General features: G+C 46.0%; 1 protein-coding gene across 1 annotated transcript in view; it reads right to left on the reverse strand.

Moving 5' to 3' along the window:
- Window positions 1–21,252, reverse strand: part of grin1b (glutamate receptor, ionotropic, N-methyl D-aspartate 1b) — a 65,978-nt gene extending 44,726 nt beyond the window's left edge. Inside the window, 4 exon segments of the mRNA XM_086257860.1 lie at window positions 8,253–8,429; window positions 10,724–10,858; window positions 18,258–18,514; window positions 20,809–21,252. Of these exon segments, the coding sequence (XP_086113986.1) occupies window positions 8,253–8,429; window positions 10,724–10,858; window positions 18,258–18,514; window position 20,809 (570 nt within the window). The 5' untranslated portion in view covers window positions 20,810–21,252.
- Window positions 21,253–22,977: the final 1,725 nt, after the last annotated feature.

Below are 22,977 nucleotides of genomic sequence, written 5' to 3' on the forward strand. Positions count from 1 at the left end.
AATCAGGTCAAACAGGCTGTTTAAACAGTTTTTTCTTGGATTCTTCATGTTCACCTACTTTCATCAACAATGATAAGAAGAGAAAACTTGACGTCCTGAACCAAATACGATCCATCGTCTCTTCCCTCCGACAGCAGTGCTGGGTTTAATGTGAGCTCGTTGATTATTTTCTTTTTTATCGTATTATGTCGTCTGTCAGTATCTCACATGGAAACATGTGTAAGTTTGGCTGCAGCTTAATGTTTACCAAATCGCCTAATTAGAAGTAATCTGGTGCAACGTAGGAAGAATGTATATACTTCAAATTAAAGTGCTTGGCTACAGGCTTTTATTTTGAAATGTGTGTGGTGTACAGCAGGTTGTTGGTGCTGGTGGGTATTACATGCTTTGTTAAAGCCGGATATTTAAAGCAGGAACAACACATGACAGCCGCCGCCGCTCGGTTCACCGACTTTAGCTAATGTGCTGTAATATTCATGCATCTCCCACTTAAAAAAGTCTCTCCTCCAATATTCATGAAGGTGTTTGACTCAAACTGAGAGACACAAAGTCACATTGAAACTTTTCTAAAGTCTCATCTGCACTCTGGAGGATTTCTTCTGTCTCTTTCTGCATTTCTTATTTTGAACCGTAGAAAAATATGAAGTGTTCACGCTTTGAGAAATATAAACATGCCGACCCAGAGCCGTTGCTGCTTTGTCATTAACAAACAAATCCTCCTTTTCTTTTACTGCTTCTTACTTCCTGCCTCCATCTTCATTTGCTGCTTTCGAGTTGCTGTAAACATCACAGCACCACAGCGGGACGATTCATCGCAACCAGCAGAAGGATGGTTTACTGACTCTCTCTACCCGCCCGCAAAACCACTTTGTCTAATACAGTGGGGCAAAAAAGTATTTAGTCAGCCACCGATTGTGCAAGTTCCTCCACCTAAAATGATGACAGAGGTCAGTAATTTGCACCAGAGGTACACTTCAACTGTGAGAGACAGAATGTGAAAAAAAAATCCATGAATCCACATGGTAGGATTTGTAAAGAATTTATTGGTAAATCAGGGTGGAAAATAAGTATTTGGTCAATAACAAAAATACAACTCAATACTTTGTAACATAACCTTTGTTGGCAATAACAGAGGTCAAACGTTTACTATAGGTCTTTACCAGGTTTGCACACACAGTAGCTGGTATTTTGGCCCATTCCTCCATGCAGATCTTCTCGAGAGCAGTGATGTTTTGGGGCTGTCGCCGATCAGCACGGACTTTCAACTCCCGCCACAGATTTTCTATGGGGTTGAGGTCTGGAGACTGGCTAGGCCACTCCAGGACTTTCAAATGCTTCTTACGGAGCCACTCCTTTGTTGCCCGGGCGGTGTGTTTTGGATCATTGTCATGTTGGAAGACCCAGCCTCGTTTCATCTTCAAAGTTCTCACTGATGGAAGGAGGTTTTGGCTCAAAATCTCACGATACATGGCCCCATTCATTCTGTCCTTAACACGGATCAGTCGTCCTGTCCCCTTGGCAGAAAAACAGCCCCATAGCATGATGTTTCCACCCCCATGCTTCACAGTAGGTATGGTGTTCTTGGGATGCAACTCAGTATTCTTCGTCCTCCAAACACGACGAGTTGAGTTTATACCAAAAAGTTCTACTTTGGTTTCATCTGACCACATGACATTCTCCCAATCCTCTGCTGTATCATCCATGTGCTCTCTGGCAAACTTCAGACGGGCCTGGACATGCACTGGCTTCAGCAGCGGAACACGTCTGGCACTGCGGGATTTGATTCCCTGCCGTTGTAGTGTGTTACTGATGGTGACCTTTGTTACTTTGGTCCCAGCTCTCTGCAGGTCATTCACCAGGTCCCCCCGTGTGGTTCTGGGATCTTTGCTCACCGTTCTCATGATCATTTTGACCCCACGGGATGAGATCTTGCGTGGAGCCCCAGATCGAGGGAGATTATCAGTGGTCTTGTATGTCTTCCATTTTCTGATGATTGCTCCCACAGTTGATTTTTTCACACCAAGCTGCTTGCCTATTGTAGATTCACTCTTCCCAGTCTGGTGCAGGTCTACAATACTTTTCCTGGTGTCCTTCGAAAGCTCTTTGGTCTTGGCCATGGCGGAGTTTGGAGTCTGACTGTTTGAGGCTGTGGACAGGTGTCTTTTATACAGATGATGAGTTCAAACAGGTGCCATTCATACAGGTAACGAGTGGGGGACAGAAAAGCTTCTTACAGAAGACGTTACAGGTCTGTGAGAGCCAGAGATTTTCCTTGTTTGAGGTGACCAAATACTTATTTTCCACCCTGATTTACCAATAAATTCTTTACAAATCCTACCATGTGGATTCATGGATTTTTTTTTCACATTCTGTCTCTCACAGTTGAAGTGTACCTCTGGTGCAAATTACTGACCTCTGTCATCATTTTAAGTGGGGGAACTTGCACAATCGGTGGCTGACTAAATACTTTTTTGCCCCACTGTATTAGACAAAGTGGTTTTGTCAGTGAACAAAACGCAGACTCGCGCTCTCACTCACCTGAGGACTCATTAAAAACAGCGTCGACCTCGCTCGACATCACTAATCAGGCGTTTTACATCATAAGCATATAAAAATGTTGAAACAGCTTAATAACTTCTGAGCTGGATTAAGGTTGAAGCCTCACAATAAAAAACCTACTGATGTCCGTTTTGCCGATTCTTTCCTCTGACTTGAACAAACTGGTTAGCCGTCGTTAACTGGGAAAAATGGGATCACTTTCTGTGTTCTTCTATTAACCTGACACACCTCCACCTGGTGGAGAACAGTTTCTGATGCTCCTCTGTGGCAGCTGACTCCATGTTCCCGTGACCCCGCGTTGACCTCCATGCTCCTAATTCTGAGGCCTTCTCATGAACGAGCAGCTGGACCACCTCTCAGCGCTGGTGTCCACACCACAGGGAAGCTAAGGAGGTTACAAGCATCGTTTTATTATCGTAGGGTCTGCCTTACAACATAAAGCGCCTTGAGGCGACTGCTGTGTAAATAAAATTGACTTGAATTGAAGTTTCTGTACTTATTAAATCCTGCACATGTATTTTAAATTTGGCGATGCGTGTTTACTGAATCCTTTAACTGTGGTGTCGTGATGTTTACAGCAGAAGCTCATCAAACAGGGAAACCAGTTTACGTGCTGGTTGGCCTGAACTCTTGCGGTTTCCCTCGTGTCGAAGCTCTGCTGCATGTCAGTCGCACAGAGAGAGTCGCTTTGACAGTCAGTCAGGTCGACAGCTGCCACAGAAGCAGCTGAGATGTGTTTGCATGACTCCGACTCCGTCAGAGCCGAGGCGATGAGAAACCAGACGGAGGAGCAACTGAAAGGATGACGTGAACGGACAGACAGGAAGAGAGAGAGCGACAGGAAGAGGAGGAGAGGAAAAAATGAACTCAAAGTCAACTCAAGATTGAAAAATAGAAGAAACGAAAAAGTAGAAAGTAAAACAAAAAGCACCAAAAACCTCCACCAAGACAGAAAAGTATTCCAACAATAAAACATTCATCTTCTAACAATACACAGTGATGGAAAACCATGAGACATTCAGGAGCTGCAGCACATCAGACCTGCTGGTCCTCAGTCAAGACCAGCAGGGCTTGAATTATGGCCAGGAGGTCCAGAGTCAAGACCATTCAGTCCTAAATCCAGACTAGCAGGTCCAGAATCATGATTGCTGGGTCCACAGTCAAGACCAACAAGTCCTGACTCAAGAGCAATAAGTTCAGAGTCAGGACCAGCACATCCGGGGTCAAGACAGAAAATCGAAGGTCGAGACGGGCAGGTCCAGAACTGTGGTCAGCAAGTCGAGACCAAGAGTCAAGATCAGCAGGTCTAAAATTATGACCAGTCTAGAGTTCAGTCCAGACCAACAGGTCTAGCACAGTCCAGCACAGTCCAGTCCAGCACAGTCCAGTCCAGTCCAGCACAGTCCAGTTCAGCACAGTCCAGTCCAGTCCAGCAAACGTGTGAAACCTGCTGTGAGGACAATTAAAGTGTGGCCAGAGGGGACAGAGGCAGTGCTCCAGGACAGATTTAAAAACACAGACTGGAATACGTTCACCCACACAGACCTGGACCAGTACGCCTCATCTGTACTGGATTACATCTCCGAAACCACAGAAACGGATCACCATGTACCCCAACCAGAAGCCTTGGATGAACCGGGATGTTCGTCTCCTCCTGAAGGCCCGCAACACCGCCTTTAGGTCAGGAGATGCACACGCCTGCAGCACAGCCAGGGCTAATCTAAAGAAGGGCATCAAAAAAGCCAAACACCATTACAAAAAGAAGGTAGAAGAACACTTCTCCAACTACAACCCCCGACGCATGTGGCAAGGACTCCAGACCATCACAGACTACAGGACCATCAAACCCTCCCCCGCATCCTCTGATGTCTCCTTCCTCAACGAGCTCAACAACTTTTATGCTCGTTTTGAGCGAGGGAACCCCACAACCACAACCAAAGCAGACATGACGCCAGACACCAACCTCTGACTCTCTCCCCCACCGATGTAGGAGCAGTGCTGAGCAGGATCAATGTCCACAAGGCTGCAGGTCCTGATGGCATCCCCGGGCGTGTTCTCAGAGCGTGTTCTGGGGAGCTTGCAGGAGTGCTCACAGACATATTCAATCTGTCCTTGGCCCACGCTGTGGTACCGGCCTGCTTCAAATCCACCTCCATCGTCCCGATACCCAAAAACTCCAACCCATCTTGCCTCAATGACTACCGCCCAGTAGCACTCACCCCCATCATCACTAAGTGCTTAGAGCAGCTGGTCCTAGCACACTTCAAATCCTGTCTCCCCCCCACCCTGGACCCCCACCAATTCGCATACCGCCAGAACAGGAGCACAGAGGATGCAGTCTCCATCGCACTGCACTCTGTCCTCTCACACCTGGACAACAACAACACCTACGCCAGAATGCTGTTTATAGACTTCAGTTCAGCGTTCAATACAATCCACCCCTCACAACTCATCAGGAAACTGACAGACCTGGGCATCAGCTCCCTCATCTGCAAATGGTTACTGGACTTCCTGACCAACCGCCCCCAACATGTCCGGCTGGATAACCACTGCTCATCTACAATCACGATGAACACCGGTGTACCACAAGGCTGTGTGATGAGCCCTTTCCTCTACTCCCTCTTCACCCACGACTGCAGACCTGCTGATGGTTCCAACACCATCATTAAGTTTGCAGATGACACCACGGTGATTGGCCTCATCAGTGACAACGATGAGGCCGCCTACAGGGAGGAGGTGGATCGTCTGGCTGAGTGGTGCGACAGAAACAACCTGCTGCTTAACATCCACCCATCCACATTAAGGGGACGGCTGTGGAGCGTGTGAGCAGCTTCAAGTTCCTGGGAGTCCACATCTCCGAGGATCTCACCTGGACGACCAACTGCTCCAAGCTGGTCAAGAAGGCTCACCAGCGCCTCTTCTTCTTGAGGACTCTGAGGAAGAACCACCTGTCCTCAGACATCCTGGTGAACTTCTATCGCTGCACCATCGAGAGCATCCTGACCAACTGTATAACAGTCTGGTACGGGAACTGCTCTGCCTCGGACCGGAAGGCGTTGCAGAGGGTCGTGAAAACTGCCCAGCGCATCGCCGGAGCACCACTTCCTGCCATAAAAGACATCTACAGGAAGCGGTGTCTGAAAAGGGCTGGGAAAATCATCAGAGACCCCAGTCACCCATCACATGGACTCTTCACCCTCCTGCCCTCTGGGAGGCGCCACAGGAGCCTCCGGACTAAGACCACCAGGTACCGGAACAGCTTCTTCCCCACAGCTGTCAGACTCCTGAACTCTGCCTCCTGACCAACATTAAACTCATGGACTGAACATACACACACCCACAATGGACAACTGTACCCTCAAACACACAATAATAACATGGACTGAACCACCACTCACAACCACTAGCACTTTATATAGCCTCTGTAGAAACTATCCACACCCTCACTTATCTTAACTGCACTACTGTATAGCTCTGTGTAAATAATCATTCTGTACATTCGATAATCTTTAACCCTACAACTGTTTACAACTTGCATAGTTCCCATTTCTGTATAGCTGTATATCTCAGTGTTACATCCTGGGAGGCTGTGGGAATGTGTGGGCGTGGTGTTGTCTTCTCCCTCTCCTCCTCCTTCGTTCTGGCCCCTCCCCTTGTCTCTCTCTGCCCCTGCCTTCTCCTTAGGTCACACCTGCTGCTCATCTGCTCTCGTTACAACCAATTACCCTTAGGGGTGATATAAGCTGGAGAAGAGCAGTGTGGAAGAGGAGGGAGAGGTTTCTGGTGGATTTCCTCTGTGCTGGTCAGAGTGTGCTACTGGCTTAGGTGTGGAACAGCCTGCTGCGTGTGGCTCTTTGTGAGTAGTGTTTAACTGAGCAGTGATTGCCCATGAGTGACGGCGGCCTTCATTAGTTTGTGTGGCCTGCCTGGATATTGTTTGCTAGCAGCGTTGCTGTCTCTTTCTGTTGAAGCCTTAAATTCAAATTCAAATTCAAATTCAAATTTTATTTGTCACGTACACAGTCATACACAGTACGATATGTAGTGAAATGCTTGGACAACTGCTCGTGACCTAAAGAAAACAAAAAAGGAAAAGGCTATGAATAAGATAGGAAATAAATATGAAAAATTAAAAAGGGTAAATTTAACTAGGAAGGAATAGAATATAAATTAAGGTTAAAAATGAAATAACTGTACAACACAAATTAGAATGAAGGGTAAATTTAACTGGGAAGAATAAGATAAAATATATAAATTAAAGTTGAAAATAAAATAACTGTACAACAAAATACACAATATAGAACTATATAAGAATGTATGAAGGAATCTAAATATAAATAAATATATACACAATAACAGCAGCTGTACAAGTATTAACTGGAAATGAAGAATATAGTGACCAGTGTTGTGCAAAACCAAAGTCCAGAAAGTCCAGTGTGTGTGTAAGAACCATATGTGTGGGTCAGTACTGTGTGGTGGTGTGATTGAGAGACCGTATCGCCTGCGGGAAGAAGCTCCTCCTCAGTCTCTCTTATTGTTGCTTTCTTTGTTGAAGTGGTCATTACCACTTTGGGTTGATCTCCCTGATTTCTCATTAAAGCAGCGGTGCTGTCTCCTTTTGTTGTTGCCATTTATATGATTATTGAGGTGTTTGCCTACAATAAAGATCTATTTTATGTTAAATACCTCTGCCTGGCGTTCTTTTCATTCCACCTGGATCTAACTGTTACTGTCCCCCACCCTCATCACCTAGACTTTTATGTGGGGACGTAACACTCAGATTCCTGTAAAGTTATTTATTTCATATTCTGTATAGTTTTTCATATTTATATCCTGTTCATAGCCTGTACATAGCTTGTACTCACTACAGCCTGTACATACTTATAGTTATAGAATATTCACAACATACTTCATACCGTGTACATTATAACATACCATAATAGACCCATTTCTGTAATATACTCACATATCTATATTATTGCTATTATTGCAGCCCAGTCCAGCACAGTCCAGTCCAGCAAAGTCCAGTCCAGCACAGTCCAGTCCAGCACAGTCCAGTCTAGTCAGTAAAACCTCCTGGATCTGCATTTCACACATGGAGGTCATGTTTGATCATGTTTGTGATTCTTATCCTGGTTTGGATCACGTGTGGCATCAGGTGTTTATTGAGAACATAAAAACCCGGGGCAGTGAGCAGCTTCAGCTACACACAGGTCAGCTACTGAAAATAAAAGCAGAGATCGATCATTCTGCCTCATCTGGTTCTTTATGATCCATGTAAACAGAAAACCTGTAAAACCTCTTGGTGGAGATAAGAAAAGAAAAAGAACACAATAGAAAATAAAGAAAAAGGATGAAAGAGAAGCTGCTGTGAAGCATCTGGCAGAAAGAATATTAAAGCTAATGAAGGACAATGAAGGACAGATGAAGGAAGGATGAAGGAGAGATGAAGGAGGGACGAAGGAAGGATGAGGGAGCGATGAAGTAGCAATCCTGGAGAAATTACAGAGCGATGATGGAGGGATGAAGGCCTCTCACACAGCAGCTCATTATTTATCATGCAGCTAAACTACACAAACCTGCATCTGAATAACGTGCGCCCACACACACACACACACACACACGTGATGTGCAGCACATTGAGACTGCATGTCCGTGTCTATGAGCTCATATGTGGGCGTGTCCTTGCTGACCTTGGTCTCACGCTCCTCCAGCAGGGTCTCCAGTCTCTTCTGGGCGGCTCGGCCCTCGTGGTCGTCGCTCACGATCAGGATGATGTGATTCCACCTGAACTCCCTCATCAGGTCGAACCACACCTGTGCCTGGTGGGAGTATGGAGGCACCGTCCTCAGGAACGACAGGTGGATGCTCTGCACGAGAGGAGGTGGAGGAGGTTAACCCAACAGGTTCTTACTCTACTTTGATTTTATCCAGAAACATCCATCCTTCACATGTATGATGAGTTGACATCATAACGAACCAGAGATCAGGAAGAAGCTCTACAGAACCAAAAGCCAGAAAAGCGATAATATGATCGTCTGCAGAAACATAACAGCTGCTATAAAAAGATTAGCCAATACTTCCTTAACACGTTTATCAAACACTGTACTGCTGAGTGAAAGGACACAAAGAACAAAACAGATGTAGTCTGGCTTACTGCAGCTGCCTCCACCTGAAAAATGTGTGAATATTTCATGTGTATAAAACCTGGTGAGGAACCAGAGCGCTGTTCACTGGGAGCACTGGGATATCCTATGGTAGGAAGTCCTGCCATTAATTAATGCTTCGATCTTAAATATGATCAACCTATCTCTAATAATCAGCTATGTACCACAGGCCTTCAAGCTGGCTGTAGTTAAACCTTTACTCAAAAAGCATCTCTAGACCCAGCAGTCTTAGCTAATTATAGGCCAATCTCCAACCTTCCTTTATATCAAACATCCTTGAAAGAGTAGTTGTCAAACAGCTAACAGATCATCTGCAGAGGCTTATTTGAAGAGTTTCAGTCAGGTTTCAGAGCTCATCACAGCACAGAAACAGCTTTAGTGAAGGTTACAAATGATCTTCTTATGGCCTCTGACAGTGGACTCATCTCTGTGCTTGTCCTGCTAGACATCAGTGCAGCGTTCGATACTGTCGACCATAATATCCTATTAGAGCGATTAGAACATGCTGTAGGTATTACAGGTACTGTGCTGCAGTGGTTTGTATCATATCTATCTAATAGACTCCAGTTTGTGCATGTAAATGGAGAGTCCTCTTCACACACTGAGGTTAATTATGGAGTTCCACAGGGTTCAGTGCTAGGACCAATTCTGTTTACATTATACATGCTTCCCTTAGGCAGCATCATTAGAAGACATAGCATACATTTACACTGCTATGCAGATGACACCCAGCTCTATCTGTCCATGAAGCCAGATAACACACACCAATGAGTTAAACTGCAGGAATGTCTTAAAGACATAAAGACCTGGATGGCCGCTAACTTTCTGCTTCTTAATTCAGATCAAACTGAGGTTATTGTACTCGGCCCTGAAAATCTTAGAAATATGGTATCTAACCAAATTCTTACTCTGGATGGCATTACCTTGGCCTCCAGTAACACTGTGAGGAACCTTGGAGTCATTTTTGACCAGGACATGTCCTTCAACGCACATATTAAACAAATATGTAAAATACATGCGTTTGCTGTCGCATTTTATTTGTAGTGTGAACAAGCAGACAAAACAATCGGATTTCATCAAGAAATTGGAATTGAGCATTAAGACCTTTGAGTTCACCTTTGCCTCAGTGAGTCCTGCATTTTGGGTCCTTCCTTCCTGCACACAGCTATGACACATACAAGGTCTTAAATAACCAGGCCCCATCTTATCTTAATGACCTTGTAGTACCATATCACCCTATTAGAGCACTTCGCTCTCGCTCTGCAGGCCTACTTGTTGTTCCTAGAGTATTTAAAAGTAGAATGGGAGGCAGAGCCTTCAGTTTTCAGGCCCCTCTTCTGTGGAACCAGCTTCCAGTTTGGATTCAGGAGACAAACACTATCTCTACTTTCAAGATTAGGCTTCAAACTTTCCTTTTTGCTAAAGCATATAGTTAGGGCTGGACCAGGTGACCCTGAATCCTCCCTTAGTTATGCTGCAATAGACGTAGGCTGCTGGGGGATTCCCATGATGCACTGGGTGTTTCTTCTTCACTCACTATGTGTTAACAGACCTCTCTGCACCGAATCATACCTGTTATTAATCTCTGTCTCTCTCCCACAGCATGTCTTTATCCTGTCTTCCTTTGCTTTTGTTTGAACTCTTATTCAGCCAAATAAAGGCTCGCTTTTTGTTATCATCCACCTCCATCCTTGTCTGTATTCTGGGTCCACATTCACCTGATTCCACGCCGTTCACCTCTGCAGACGTGACACCTTTTGTGATTTTTCACTCGTTCTGTGCGTTTTCTGATTGGGACACCTGGATGTCATCTGCATAAAAGTGAACTTTCCTGATTTTCACTCCAGTGGAGAAAATTCAGAACCAAGATGAAAGGCTCTGACGAATAAAACAGTGATGGATGCAAACAGCTGTGTAAAGAACCAGGATCAGATCCTCATGTGAGCGTTGCAGCTCAGACCGTCAGCGCTCTGCTGTAACAGACCGACCGAGCTAACCTTATCAGAGTAGATGGACATGCGTGTCGTCAGGCCGACCACGGGGATTCGGTAGAAACCGGCGGTGTAGGAGACGGGCGTTGGAGTCAGGTGGTCGTTGGACTGTGGAGGATGGCTGACCAGAATGGCGTACACCTACAGAGTAAGACAAACACATCTCAGTTCAGATGTCCGTGTACCACACAGAAAGGTCGAGTAGAAAGTAGCGCCGGCGGGTTTGATGGATTTTTCTAGAATTACTATTTGATGTTAGAGGTCTGCAGAAAAGCAGCAGTGAGCTGTGGTTTCTGGAGACACGTAGCACATCTGTAGCACATCTGTCACATTAGCTGGAATTTTTTATGATTTCTCAGTTATTCGGTGGGTTTTCCCTTGTTTTCAGTGAGACAGAGAAATGTTTCATGTTAATCAGTCCTTTGTGTCTAATGACTGGCCCTGTGATGCAGACGCAGGATTTTTCCACGATGCAAACAGCAAACGCTGCAGAGTAACTGCTGGGAACAAATCCTGCTCTGTGAATCCTACGAGCCAAACGATCCAGGACGTTCACATGTAACAAAGCGTAAAACGTTCAAATCGGCCGTAAGACCTTTGATACTAACTCAGGTTACAGTTCAGTGCACACATTTCTGCCTCACACATAAGATGTTAATGATACAGATGAAAAGATTCTTAAAATTACATTTGATGAGTTTATTCTTCATATTTGTGTAAATGATGAAGGCAATTTTTCCTTCAGTTCAATCTTTGCAGTTAGATGTAGAGAACGAGGAATCTGCTCACAGCAGCTTTGCTGACAGGTTTGTGTCCAACAGCAGGATGACTGTAGGCCGTTACACTCGTGTTTGCACTGCGTCCTGTAGTAAAACCTGCACATGTGTTTGGATCAGTGAGATCAAAGTCATCCCAGGCTGCTGAGTAACATTTAAAAAAATGATAAAAGTTTTGTCTGCAGTTTGAAATCAGTCAAATAATATAAAATGCTGGTTTCACTGGTATAAACCAACTCCGCCCGTGTTGTGAAGGTTCAGACTGGTCGGTGTTTATGACGAGTAAAATCATCCTTCCTGGATCCCAGTTTGAGAAATGGTTCCATTTCACCAGCTTCAGAGAAACGTCAGCGATCTGCAGAGAAACTTTTATGTCCTGCCGAGTGTTTGCAGCTTTAGACAGAAATCAGAGAGCGTGAGCTGAAACTCTTACGTCACTACGCCTGCCGACGCTCTAGCAGAATAACTTTGTGGTGAATCACCGAGCAGCTCGATTGTATTTAAAATCGGACCTGAAGAAAATGAAGTAAACACTGTGTTGGGGGAAAACTCTGTAAAAGACCCAGGAGAAATAAAGACACAATGAGACAAAGTTACTTTCTTTATCAAACGTGTACACGGGTGAGCTGCTAAGAACAACTCACACCATGCACAGTGGCTTGGTAATTTTTATAGGAAAGACAGTGAGAACAGGATAAGAAAATACAAAACAAATAAAATAAACAACTCCATATGTGGCGCTAGTCTCGTCAGCAGAGAGCTGGGAGAAGGCTGTGAGAGATAAAACAATCTAAAACAATATGTCCCAAAACAGTATGTCTTTGCTGAGAAAATCTAAAAAGATAATTCTAAACTAATCTAACCATAGGCAAAGGGCAGACAAAAGGCATCTTTGTACATTTAAAAGAAGGTAAAGAAACATAGAAACATTTTTCCTGTAACACACTGGATGTGTCTCGGTTCAGATACTTCTGTTAGTACACTTGTGTGACTTGTGTAGTACTTGAAAGGGTCATGTTATCAAACTTTAGACTAAACATTTAAATTCTGTTCAGCAGAACCCGCCCCCCATCAAGGAAAAAGCCGAGGTGGTCGGTCGTTAAAATGCTTAATCCTTGCTAATGCTAGCTGTGTGTCCACACAGTGCACAGGTAAATGATCTCAGATCAGTGAAAGCAGCAGCAGCTTGTCAGTGATGCTGGTCTCCCATCAGTCTCTCATCAAACAGATTTAACAACCAGAAAATGCTTCTGGTCTCAGCTTGACACGGACACATCAAAATGACAGGAACCACAGCTTCCAGAGTTATTCGTGCTTCCAGAGACAGCAGCCCGCTGTGACCACTTATGTAACCATCAACAGACTGGATACAAACAACGCTGGAGGGCTGAATGTCGTTTGAACGTTAAGGAGAGCGAGGTCTACTTTTGGACTTCACTTGACCAGCACTGCCTGCCTTGCTTGCCCAGACTGATTGCTGGTGGCACCTGCGGCTGCCCAGTCCGGGCATTATTGTGCTCTGCATGTGTGAAAGTGCTCAGACTTCTTGTCACTTTTGCAGTTTAAAGCTCTTTTTTCCCCTACAGGTGTTGTATTACAATTAAACGCATGTAGTGTCTTTGTACAGTGTTCACAGTGAAAGCAGCGTTATCCTGAACGTTGTCATTTATGTTAATAATCAAAAGATCTTTTAAAACACAGATGCCAGTAACGATGTTTAGTGTGATTGCTACAATAAATAAAACCAACTAAATGAATAAAACATTATGTTCATTCTGATAGTGTCATTAATAATTCTGCGTATCTAATTCATCTTCTTAATAATTCATTCATGTAAGACGAGTCATTCATACTGTACACTCATTGGCCCCTTTGTTCAACTGCCTGCTAACCTAAACATCTAACCAGCCAATCACATGGCAGCAACTCAGCGCATTCAAGACGACCTGCAGAGGTTCAAACTAAGCATCAGTAAGTACGCGATGCGACTGCACAGTCGGTCGTCTCAGTGTGTCAGAAACGAAAACATCTCCAGAGTTTACAGACAAACAAATAAAATAAAAAGAACAAACACACGCAGTCGGCAGCAGTTCTCTGGGAGAAAATGCCCTGCTGACATCAGAGGTCAGAGGTCAGAGACAGACTGCTTTCAACTCATAACCAAAGGTTGCATACGAGCATCTCTGAACAGCAGACGGGCGCATTCACAAAAACCGGACGACAGAAGACGAAAAAACATTTCCTGGTCTGACGATTCTCCGACGGCATCCCGCCTTTACCCTTCACTGGTGTTCAGGCTGGTGTGACGTCGTGAGGCAGATTTTCAGGACCAGCTGAGCATCATCTGAACTCCCGAGTGTTGCTGCTGACCACGTCCATCCTGTCATGACCACAGCCCTGATGCCTGCTTCCAGCACGCTCCGTGGCAAAAGGTCAGATTATCTCAAACTGTTTCCTGAACAGGAAGATGAGTCCGCTGTACTCAGACCGCCGCTACTGTCAGCAGATCAAAGAGTTTGTGTTGGTGCACGTTACTTCAATAGTGTCCTGTTTTATTCAGTTGCTTCTTCCACTGCAAGAGTGCAAGACCATCTGAGGCTCTTAGTGTGAAGGGCAACAGGAAGGAACAAATGTTTTCTGGTCTGGACATCAGGCACAGACAGAAGGAGTGTGAGACGTGGACTCCCGTCTCCTCTGAGCTCGGAGGAAGCTGCGGCTTTTACAAGTATGAAGCCGACGTTCGCCTCGTGACCTCAGACTGAGCTGGATATCATTTCCACAGGCAGACTCTACCTGTTAACAGCTTCTGTTCATCCTGATATGATGGATGCATCATCGTATCATGTTTTTAATAAACTAACCGCAGTGAAAGCACGTTTTCTTTTCCCTGTCAGCAGCACAAACAGGACCTGTGACCACATGAAACCACCAGCAGCTGCTCAGCCGAACCAAGCAGCTTGCAGCAAACACAGTTACAGGCCTGCGCTGTAATCCCTGCATCTCTCTGGACGGATTACATCTGCGTTCCTGCAGACAGAGAGAGAGAGGACGGTAATCTGACGTCCATCGCTCCCTCTGACACATCGACGCCATGTTGGCCTCATTTCTCCACAAAGGAAACAGGTTACAGAGCCCGTGTTGGATGAATAGTCTTTTCTCTGATGGTTGCACATAAAGACACATAAATATTTCTGATGCACTCAAAGAGCAGCTGTTTGCTGACAATCTGACAGGATTTGATTTGATTGCATCTGTTTGAAATCATTGTAATATCTTTTTAAAGGCACAAAAACACTGCTTGTTTCTATGCTTTCGTTCTGAGATGGATGGCTACTCTGTTACGCACTGCTTCCATCGTACAGCGAGGAGGTGTTTGCCCTCTTCCTGTGTTTTTCCATGTTTGACACATTTGAACGTTTCAGATCATTAAACAAATTTAAATATTAGACAAAGATTAGCACAAGTAAACACAAAAAATCCAAACCTACATGTGACCTCTTGGTCGTCGCTGCACTCTTGGGGTAATTTTGGTCGGCCGGCCACTCGTGGGAAGGTTCTCCACTGTTCTGTGACAGTGTGTGGTTAAAGGCTCTCACTGTGGGTCGCTTTGTCCAATATTTACATTTGTTTCACTCGCTGGACCCACGTCCTCATTTTATGTTTGACAGCGTTTTAGTAGGTAAAGGTGATGCTTGGGCATGAGCTGAGCTGCGGTTTGGGGAAGGCTTTGAGGGGGCCTGGCGATGGCTCCCGGGCCCAGCAGATCCCCACGTACTGAACAGAAGTGAAGAAGTTACAGAATTGAAAAGGGGAGGAGCACGTAAACGAGAATGACAGCTTGCAGGACTGGGGGAACCTGTACAGATGAGGACCGGAAGGAGCATGTTTGGAGGCGTGGTCCCGCTCCTGAAATTCCCATACATAATCTCCAATTAATGATGTGAAACATTAAAGTGTGACAAACCTTTAAAAAAGTAATTGGAAAGGGGAAAATCGCTTCAACAGCACTGTAAGTATAAATCCCCGCTCGCCCCTGCAGGCGGTCAATCCTCCAAGCTCGGGTCCTGGAAGTCCCACAGGATCTTAGCTCGGTCATTCTCCACCACCCTTGGGGGCATCTCCCATTTTGACCTCGGGACTTCCAGGTTATACTCGGCACAGATGTTCCTGTACACTATGCCGGCCACTTGGTTATGGCGTTCCATGTATGCCTTGCCTGCTAGCATCTTGCACCCTGCTGTTATGTGCTGGATTGTCTCTGGGGCATCTTTACACAGCCTGCACCTGGGGTCTTGCCTGGTGTGATAGACCCCAGCCTCTATGGATCTTGTACTCAGAGCTTGTTCTTGTGCTGCCATGATTAGTGCCTCTGTGCTATCTTTCAGTCCAGCTTTGTCCAGCCACTGGTAGGATTTCTGGATATCAGCCACCTCCTCTATCTGCCGGTGGTACATACCGTGCAGGGGCCTGTCCTTCCATGATGGTTCCTCGTCTCCCTCCTCTTTCTTGGGTTTCTGCTGCCTGAGGTATTCACTGAGCACTCGGTCAGTTGGGGCCATCTTCCCAATGTATTCTTGGATGTTCGTCGTCTCATCCTGGACTGTGGTGCTGACACTCACCAGTCCCCGGCCCCCTTCCTTCCGCTTAGCGTACAGCCTCAGGGTGCTGGACTTGGGACCTGCCTGACCCTCTGCAGGTACTTGGTGGTTGCAGCCTTTCTAGCGGCCTCTTCATGGTTCCCATTTGCCTGCGGGATCCCCAGGTACTTGTAACCGTCCTCTGTGTCTGCAATGTTGCCTTCTGGTAGTTCAATCCCCTCAGTTCTGACTACCTTCCCTCTCTTTGTTATCATCCGACTACACTTCTCCAGCCCGAACGACATTCCAATGTCATTGCTGTATATCCTGGTGGTGTGGATCAGTGAATCGATGTCTCGTTCACTCTTGGCATACAGCTCAAAGCTATTCAAGTTTTAATCTTGTGCAGTCGGGCAGTGAGGCCTTCAGATGGTTTACATAAATCTTACGTCTGCATAGAGGTCTGAGATTACTTCTCCTAAAAAAGTCACTAAATCAGACTGAGTCAGTCTTCAGGTCCACAAACAGGACAGAAGACTGAATCATGTTTGTGTAAAAATGAGAAAATACGACACGTTTTACAGTAATTTGGGAAACAGACTTCTCTCGTTTCAGCTGATTTGTGTCCATGTACAAAGCGAAGATTTTCTTTCCTAAAATAGGGAAACGTTCACATTACGACTGCCATGTTGAATCATTTCACCGATGGATTAACTGAGCAGTTTTCTTATTAACAGCTTTGTTTTCTCTGCCCCTGTACAGATGTCCTCCTGGTGGCAACAGATGACATTATGTTCCCAAATATTAAAAACGTACGAGCCCAGTCAGCTTAACATGAGTGCAGTGATTGTTATTCTGCTGTTGCTCTCAGTTTTACTCTCACTCTGATTATAATTATGAAACACGAGCACACCCACCCCCACATGTCTCTGCACATACTGAAAGAATCAGCGTGACATAAATAAATCTGCCACGGCTGAAGTCTGAAGATGGCCTGACGAACAGAGTTTAACCAAACACGACTGAGATCATCCTGAAACTAGATGGAAACAGCTGCTACAAATGTGACAACTTTATTGATACACGATCAGAAAACCAAGCGCGCTGTTTTGATCTTGTGGGATTTTAACTCCATCGCCTCAAATTTCACAACATATACATCGTGCAGCGATTTTACCCAGGACGCCATTTTGGCCCCGTAGACATTCATCTGAAACGGTTGCCTAGCAACATGTAGTGTTTACACTGTGGTGCGCTCTGTGGCCGCACAGGAAGAAGGTCCTGAGTTTGAATCCAGGTGTAGTTCGTTCTGCGTGGCCGCGTGTCCAGGTGCACCCAGTGAACCTGCAGTGAGCGTCTGCTGCCAGATGGGGGCAGTGTGAGCAGCTCTGCTTGTTCTGTTGTTCGTCTGTTTTTCTTGCTTCTCTCAGTCCAGGTGAACTCCCTTACCTGTTCAGCTCGCTTATCAACCAATCAGAATTTGACCAGCATACAGCGTCCTGTACGTCACCTCTGCAGCCATGAAACGAGTTTTATCCTGTTCTAATCCAGCTGAGGACGCTCTGACGTTTTGATTTTTAATGTTCCTGTAATTAACTCATTCAGACGTGTTGGCGCTCGTGTTGTTTTGGACTCTCTTTTTATAAATGACATAAAAATATGAGAACAATGTAATGATGTGAGCTAATAACACGAGAATTCAATGATCTAAATACATTTCATGGGTAATGATTATTTTATCTGACAACTAATTACATTCATTTTCATTTCATTTAGACCAAAATCAGCATTTCGCTTCGTTACGAGATGACTTCTGTGAAGCTGCTGCTGTTGTTGCAGGACAGGGTCATGACCCCCAACCACCCCACCAGTAAACCTGTCAAAATAAAAGTCATCCTGCAGTGAAATCAGAATAAATCATGTCATCTGAGATCATGTTTGATCACTGAGGTTAGGTTAACAGAGGAGACAGATTTTCACATTCAAACCTCCCATAGTTCTGTCGGGGCTTTTACTGTGAAAGGTAAACAGGAAGAGTTTCGTTTCACCATGAAAGTTGCAGCAGTTTAGGCCGTTTACGACCTCAGCGATCATGTGACCAACTCCGACAGAACCAGGCTCAGGGCGGGGCGGGGATAAGACATTTCTGAGTCAGGTTTGAGGGGTCATGTGACAGCAGGTGCTCACCTGGTTGGAGATGAGGTCCTCGCAGACAGAGAGTGCCATCTGGATGGCGTTGGCCTTGTGCGTGACGGAGATGGCGTTCATCTTGAACTTGTCCTTCCCGTACAGAGCGTTGGCCTGACTCACCGCCTCCTTGAACACCTGCTCGTATCGCTTCTGACTCAGCACGGCGCCCACATTCACCAGCCGCGGCTCGCAGCCGCACAGCGCCACCGAGCAGCACTGCAGCACGGCCAGGAGCAGCACGCCGCACAGCTCCACTGAGGGGAGGGGAAAGGAAGTGCATTACTAAAGGGACGATTTAGTCCCACCGTGGGGTCCTCAGATACGCCTGAGGGGACGCAGACGTCCAGACTGGCGTTTAAATGATGTCGTAACCCCGACTTAATCTCATAATCTGGATTTTTTTTTAAGGCTTCCATCGTCTTTTTTTTCTTGGTAATCGCAAAAAGATTTTTTAATTTTAATTTTCAAACAAAATGAAATTGATTTGATGTTAGCAGCTCTGCGTCAGGTCAGACGCTCGATGTGAACATTCAAAATCAAAAGCATGTGAAACAACATGAAGGAAGATACAGAAGATTTGTCTCGTGACCTGATGATGTCACCTGAACCCTTCTTATCCCGGCGCTGATGTCATCATTCAACGGTTTATAAGGGGTCATTAAAACAAACGTGGGCGTGGTGAAGGCCGCCGTCAGTGCGTGACTTCCATCAGTGCAGTATGATAATAAAGATTTGTTTTGTTATATATTTTGGATTTTAATGTCAGAATTTACAGTTTTTACTCCATGATCTGGAGACTGCTTTTACATTTCCAGATTTTTATCTCGTGTTTTTTTTGTAATTTGTTTACAGTTTAAACAGACAATAAGAATTTGATCTTTTCATTTGAATTTATGTTTTATAATCAGGAAGTCTGACACTGGAGGACAAGTGTGAGGCGACCGTGGACGAATCAAAGAGTCTGAATCCTTCGATAAAGAAGCTAAAGTGAAGAAAAGTAGGAACGTGTGGTGGAGGTCAGCTGAGACGGAGGTGTGCGCACTTTGAGCTTCTGTGGGGAGGATTCAAAAAGCGATGCAGGTGGAAGTTTATCATTGGTGTTCCAGACCAGGAGTCTGCGTGAAGTGCTCGTGTTCAGTCACATTTCTGTGGAGACACTCGGGAATAGTGACAGGCGGAGCAGACGGCTGTAAAAACGGGAAAAATCTCACAGCAGACTCACACAAACACAGAGAAATGAAGCTGAAACAAACAGAAGTGCCAAACACACCTGCAGAGACACAAAATGGCTCCATGAAGAAAATGAGACATGCAGAGACGACTAAACCTGGAGACGGACAGACCGCGAACCACAACGACTGAGAGCCAAACACAAAATGACGACTGCAAAGCTGCAAAACCTCCGAACAAGACCAAAAATGTAACAAAAAAACCTCAAGAGACACAAGATGAAGGCATCCAGAACCACAACAGCTGCAGGGAGACAAAGTGCACACACCAAACGAGCACAAAAACACAACATGAGACAAGAAGACACAAACGTGTCAGAGACGCAAAACTGAAGAACAAAGCTCAGGGGGGACAAATCTGACAGCAGAGAGTGAAACACAAAGACACACAAGAAATACAGGAACATGCCTCAGAGCACAGACACACAAAACACCCAGAAAACCCCCAAAATCTACCCGACCTGCTCTGAGTCCAGTCTGAGTCCAGTCTGAGACCAGCTCTGAGTCTGGTCTGAGTCCAGTCTGAGACCAGACTGATCTAGTCTGAGTCCAGTCTGAGTCCAGTCTGAGACCAGCTCTGAGTCCAGCTCTGAGTCCAGTCTGAGACCAGCTCTGAGTCTGGTCTGAGTCCAGTCTGAGACCAGACTGATCTAGTCTGAGTCCAGTCTGAGTCCAGTCTGAGTCCAGTCTTAGACCAGCTCTGAGTCCAGTCTGAGCCCGGTCTTAGACCAGCTCTGAGTCCAGTCTTAGACCAGCTCTGAGTCCAGTCTGAGACCAGCTCTGCGTCCAGCTCTGCGTCCAGTCTGCGACCAGCTCTGAGTCTGGTCTGAGTCCAGTCTGAGTCCAGTGTGAGACCAGACTGATCTAGTCTGAGTCCAGTCTGAGTCCAGTGTGAGACCAGCTCTGCGTCCAGCTCTGCGACCAGCTCTGAGTCTGGTCTGAGTCCAGTCTGAGACCAGACTGATCTAGTCTGAGTCCAGTCTGAGTCCAGCTCTGAGTCCAGTCTGAGTCCAGTCTGAGACCAGCTCTGAGTCCAGCTCTGAGTCCAGCTCTGAGACCAGCTCTGAGACCAGCTCTGAGTCCAGTCTGAGACCAGCTCTGAGTCCAGGTCCAGTTTGTGTCACGTTGCAGGACACTTGCTTTGCTCAGAGCCGTACTCAAACAAAAATACTCAGTTACTCTGCAGTTACTCCCTCTGATCTTGTTATTTATTTTTATTTTTTGTAAAAACCCAAACGAATCAATAAAGTGTAAAAACAGTCACGTGGTTCTGCCCGCGGTCATTCATACAGCACATTTACAGCACAATAAACACTCACTGATCCGGTCCTGCGGTTCTGGATCCGTTACTCGGCCTCCTGTTGATTTCTGTTTTGTCCTCCCGTGTTTCCGTGGGCCCGGTTCGGTGTGTCCGTGGGTCTGAGTCTGCTGCTGTTTATGACTGAGAGCCGCTGGAGCCCCGTGACACCGAGATCGCTGGGGTCCGGGTCGGACCGTCACGGACAGCCCGGTTCTCCCGGGCTCGGTGCTGTTGCTCCGGGTCCGGGTCTCCTCCGTTTCGGTACGCTCGCGGAATTCCAGGTGACCTGATGCTCACGAGCCCCTCTGCTCTGTCCTTGGATCACTGACGCTCGCTCCCAGCTTCCCGCGCGTTCACAAGCGGAGGAGAGGGAACGACAGCCACAGGAGCACGGGCACGAGCGTCGGAAATCCCGTCGCGTTCACGTCCGTCTGTCCGTTTTTCAGTGATTTATTGAAAATGTTCAGCATGACACCGACACTAAATCTAACGACCAGCGTGACGTGTCACCTGTTTATTGGCTGCTGGGAGGATCTGCATCACATGACCTTCATCAACAGATGGAGCTGCTCCATGCTGAGCGTGAGGAGGACACGATGTGATGATGGAGGATCCAAAATCACGGCTGTCATCAACATAGTCAATGACCATCTGTGAGCAGGAGGCTTCATATTTACACAGACTGGATATAAAGGATGGACACAGTCAGGACAACAACAGGGGGCGCTGTGTGCTCAGCCTCCTGACTTCCACCTGCTTGTAAAACAGAGGTTCCCAAAGTGTGGGGCGGGGGGCGGGATGAATTTTTAAAAAAAGAAAGAAAAAAGAGCGCTTGGACACTGGTACATGGACAAGTTTCTGACGGGGCTCCCACACAAACGCAAAGCAGGAGATGAAGCATCGCTGAATATGTTTCCAAACCAACTTCATTCTAAACCAAAGACTAGAAAACCTGGTGAAGCAAATCTGCCCTTTGGCTTCACCTGCACAGGTGCGGAGGTAGGTCTCCCTGCAGGATTGGGTTTCCCTGCATCGGGAGCAGCGCTGGGCTGTTTAAATCACGGACAAACAGGATCCCACATTCTTGATTTTTAGTTCACAACCACTTGTTGTAATGACTAACTGCTCCTGACATGTTGGAGATGTTTGCTCTTTATACAGTAAAGTTACAGCAGGATGCAAATAACATCAGGCTGATCCTGCCACGGTTTGTTCCCTCTGTCACAGACAAACAGGATCTCACAGCTGTTTATGTTTTTGGACACATTTTGCACAGAGAGGCATTTTTTGAATAATGTATTGATGCAATGTTGAACATTATTACACAGGAAAAACAACTACATGTAAAATAATGACACCGTGACGCCTCTGCCTTTGTAAATGGAGGGACAGTAACTGCGTGTAAAACCTGCAGACAGTCAGATTAACAGCATTTCGTCTCTATCATTCTGCAACTCATCCCATGTAAGCAATAACGTGGCCACAGCGTGACGTGAAAAAAGACACATAGCTTTGACGCTGCGTGACCAACTCTGTATTCCTCGTCCACGTAAACGCAAAAAAGGAGTTTAAAAACCTCAGTTTTCGGTGATTTGAAACATCGTTTACGTGTCCAAACACTTAGAAACAGCTGCGTAGATTTTCTTGTAAAACAAAGGGTGGCCTAGCAAAAAGAGTTTGGGAACCACTGTCCTAAAACAATAACTAAAAACGACTCTGACAACCTTCACATGATTTTATTGCGTGCTGATTGGACCGTTGAAGGTTTAGGATGGTGCTCGTTTCCAAGCAATGACTCCAGCAGGTGATAGGAGCGTAGTTAGTCCAGCAGGAACTTCCGCCCGCCGGAGGCTGCCCTCATGTGGACATTAGATGAACTCAGAGGTTCGGTTTATAGAACGTCTTCCTAAACTGTGAATGTGCAGTGAAGTGTGCTGACCGCACGCTGAGGGCTGTGTGAGCGCTCGCAGAGCAGCAGCAGAAGAAGAACCCAGCGCTCTGCTCTTCTTCTCTGGTTCTTTCTCTTTTTAAATCGGCTTTGCATCGCTGCCGTGATAGTTACCACGGCAACACAGATGCAGCTACACATCCTTCATGTGGTTGCCACAGAAACATGCATTTTGAACCTCTCATTACCCCCTCCCCGCTCCAGTCCCCCACCTACCCACTGCATAACACTGTAATTAAC

Source organism: Aulonocara sp. 'chitande type north' Nkhata Bay, linkage group LG12 (genome assembly GCF_057382095.1).
Source record: "Aulonocara sp. 'chitande type north' Nkhata Bay isolate Kocher_YH1m ecotype deep benthic linkage group LG12, A_spYH_male_GT1.1, whole genome shotgun sequence".
Lineage (NCBI taxonomy): Eukaryota > Metazoa > Chordata > Actinopteri > Cichliformes > Cichlidae > Aulonocara > Aulonocara sp. 'chitande type north' Nkhata Bay.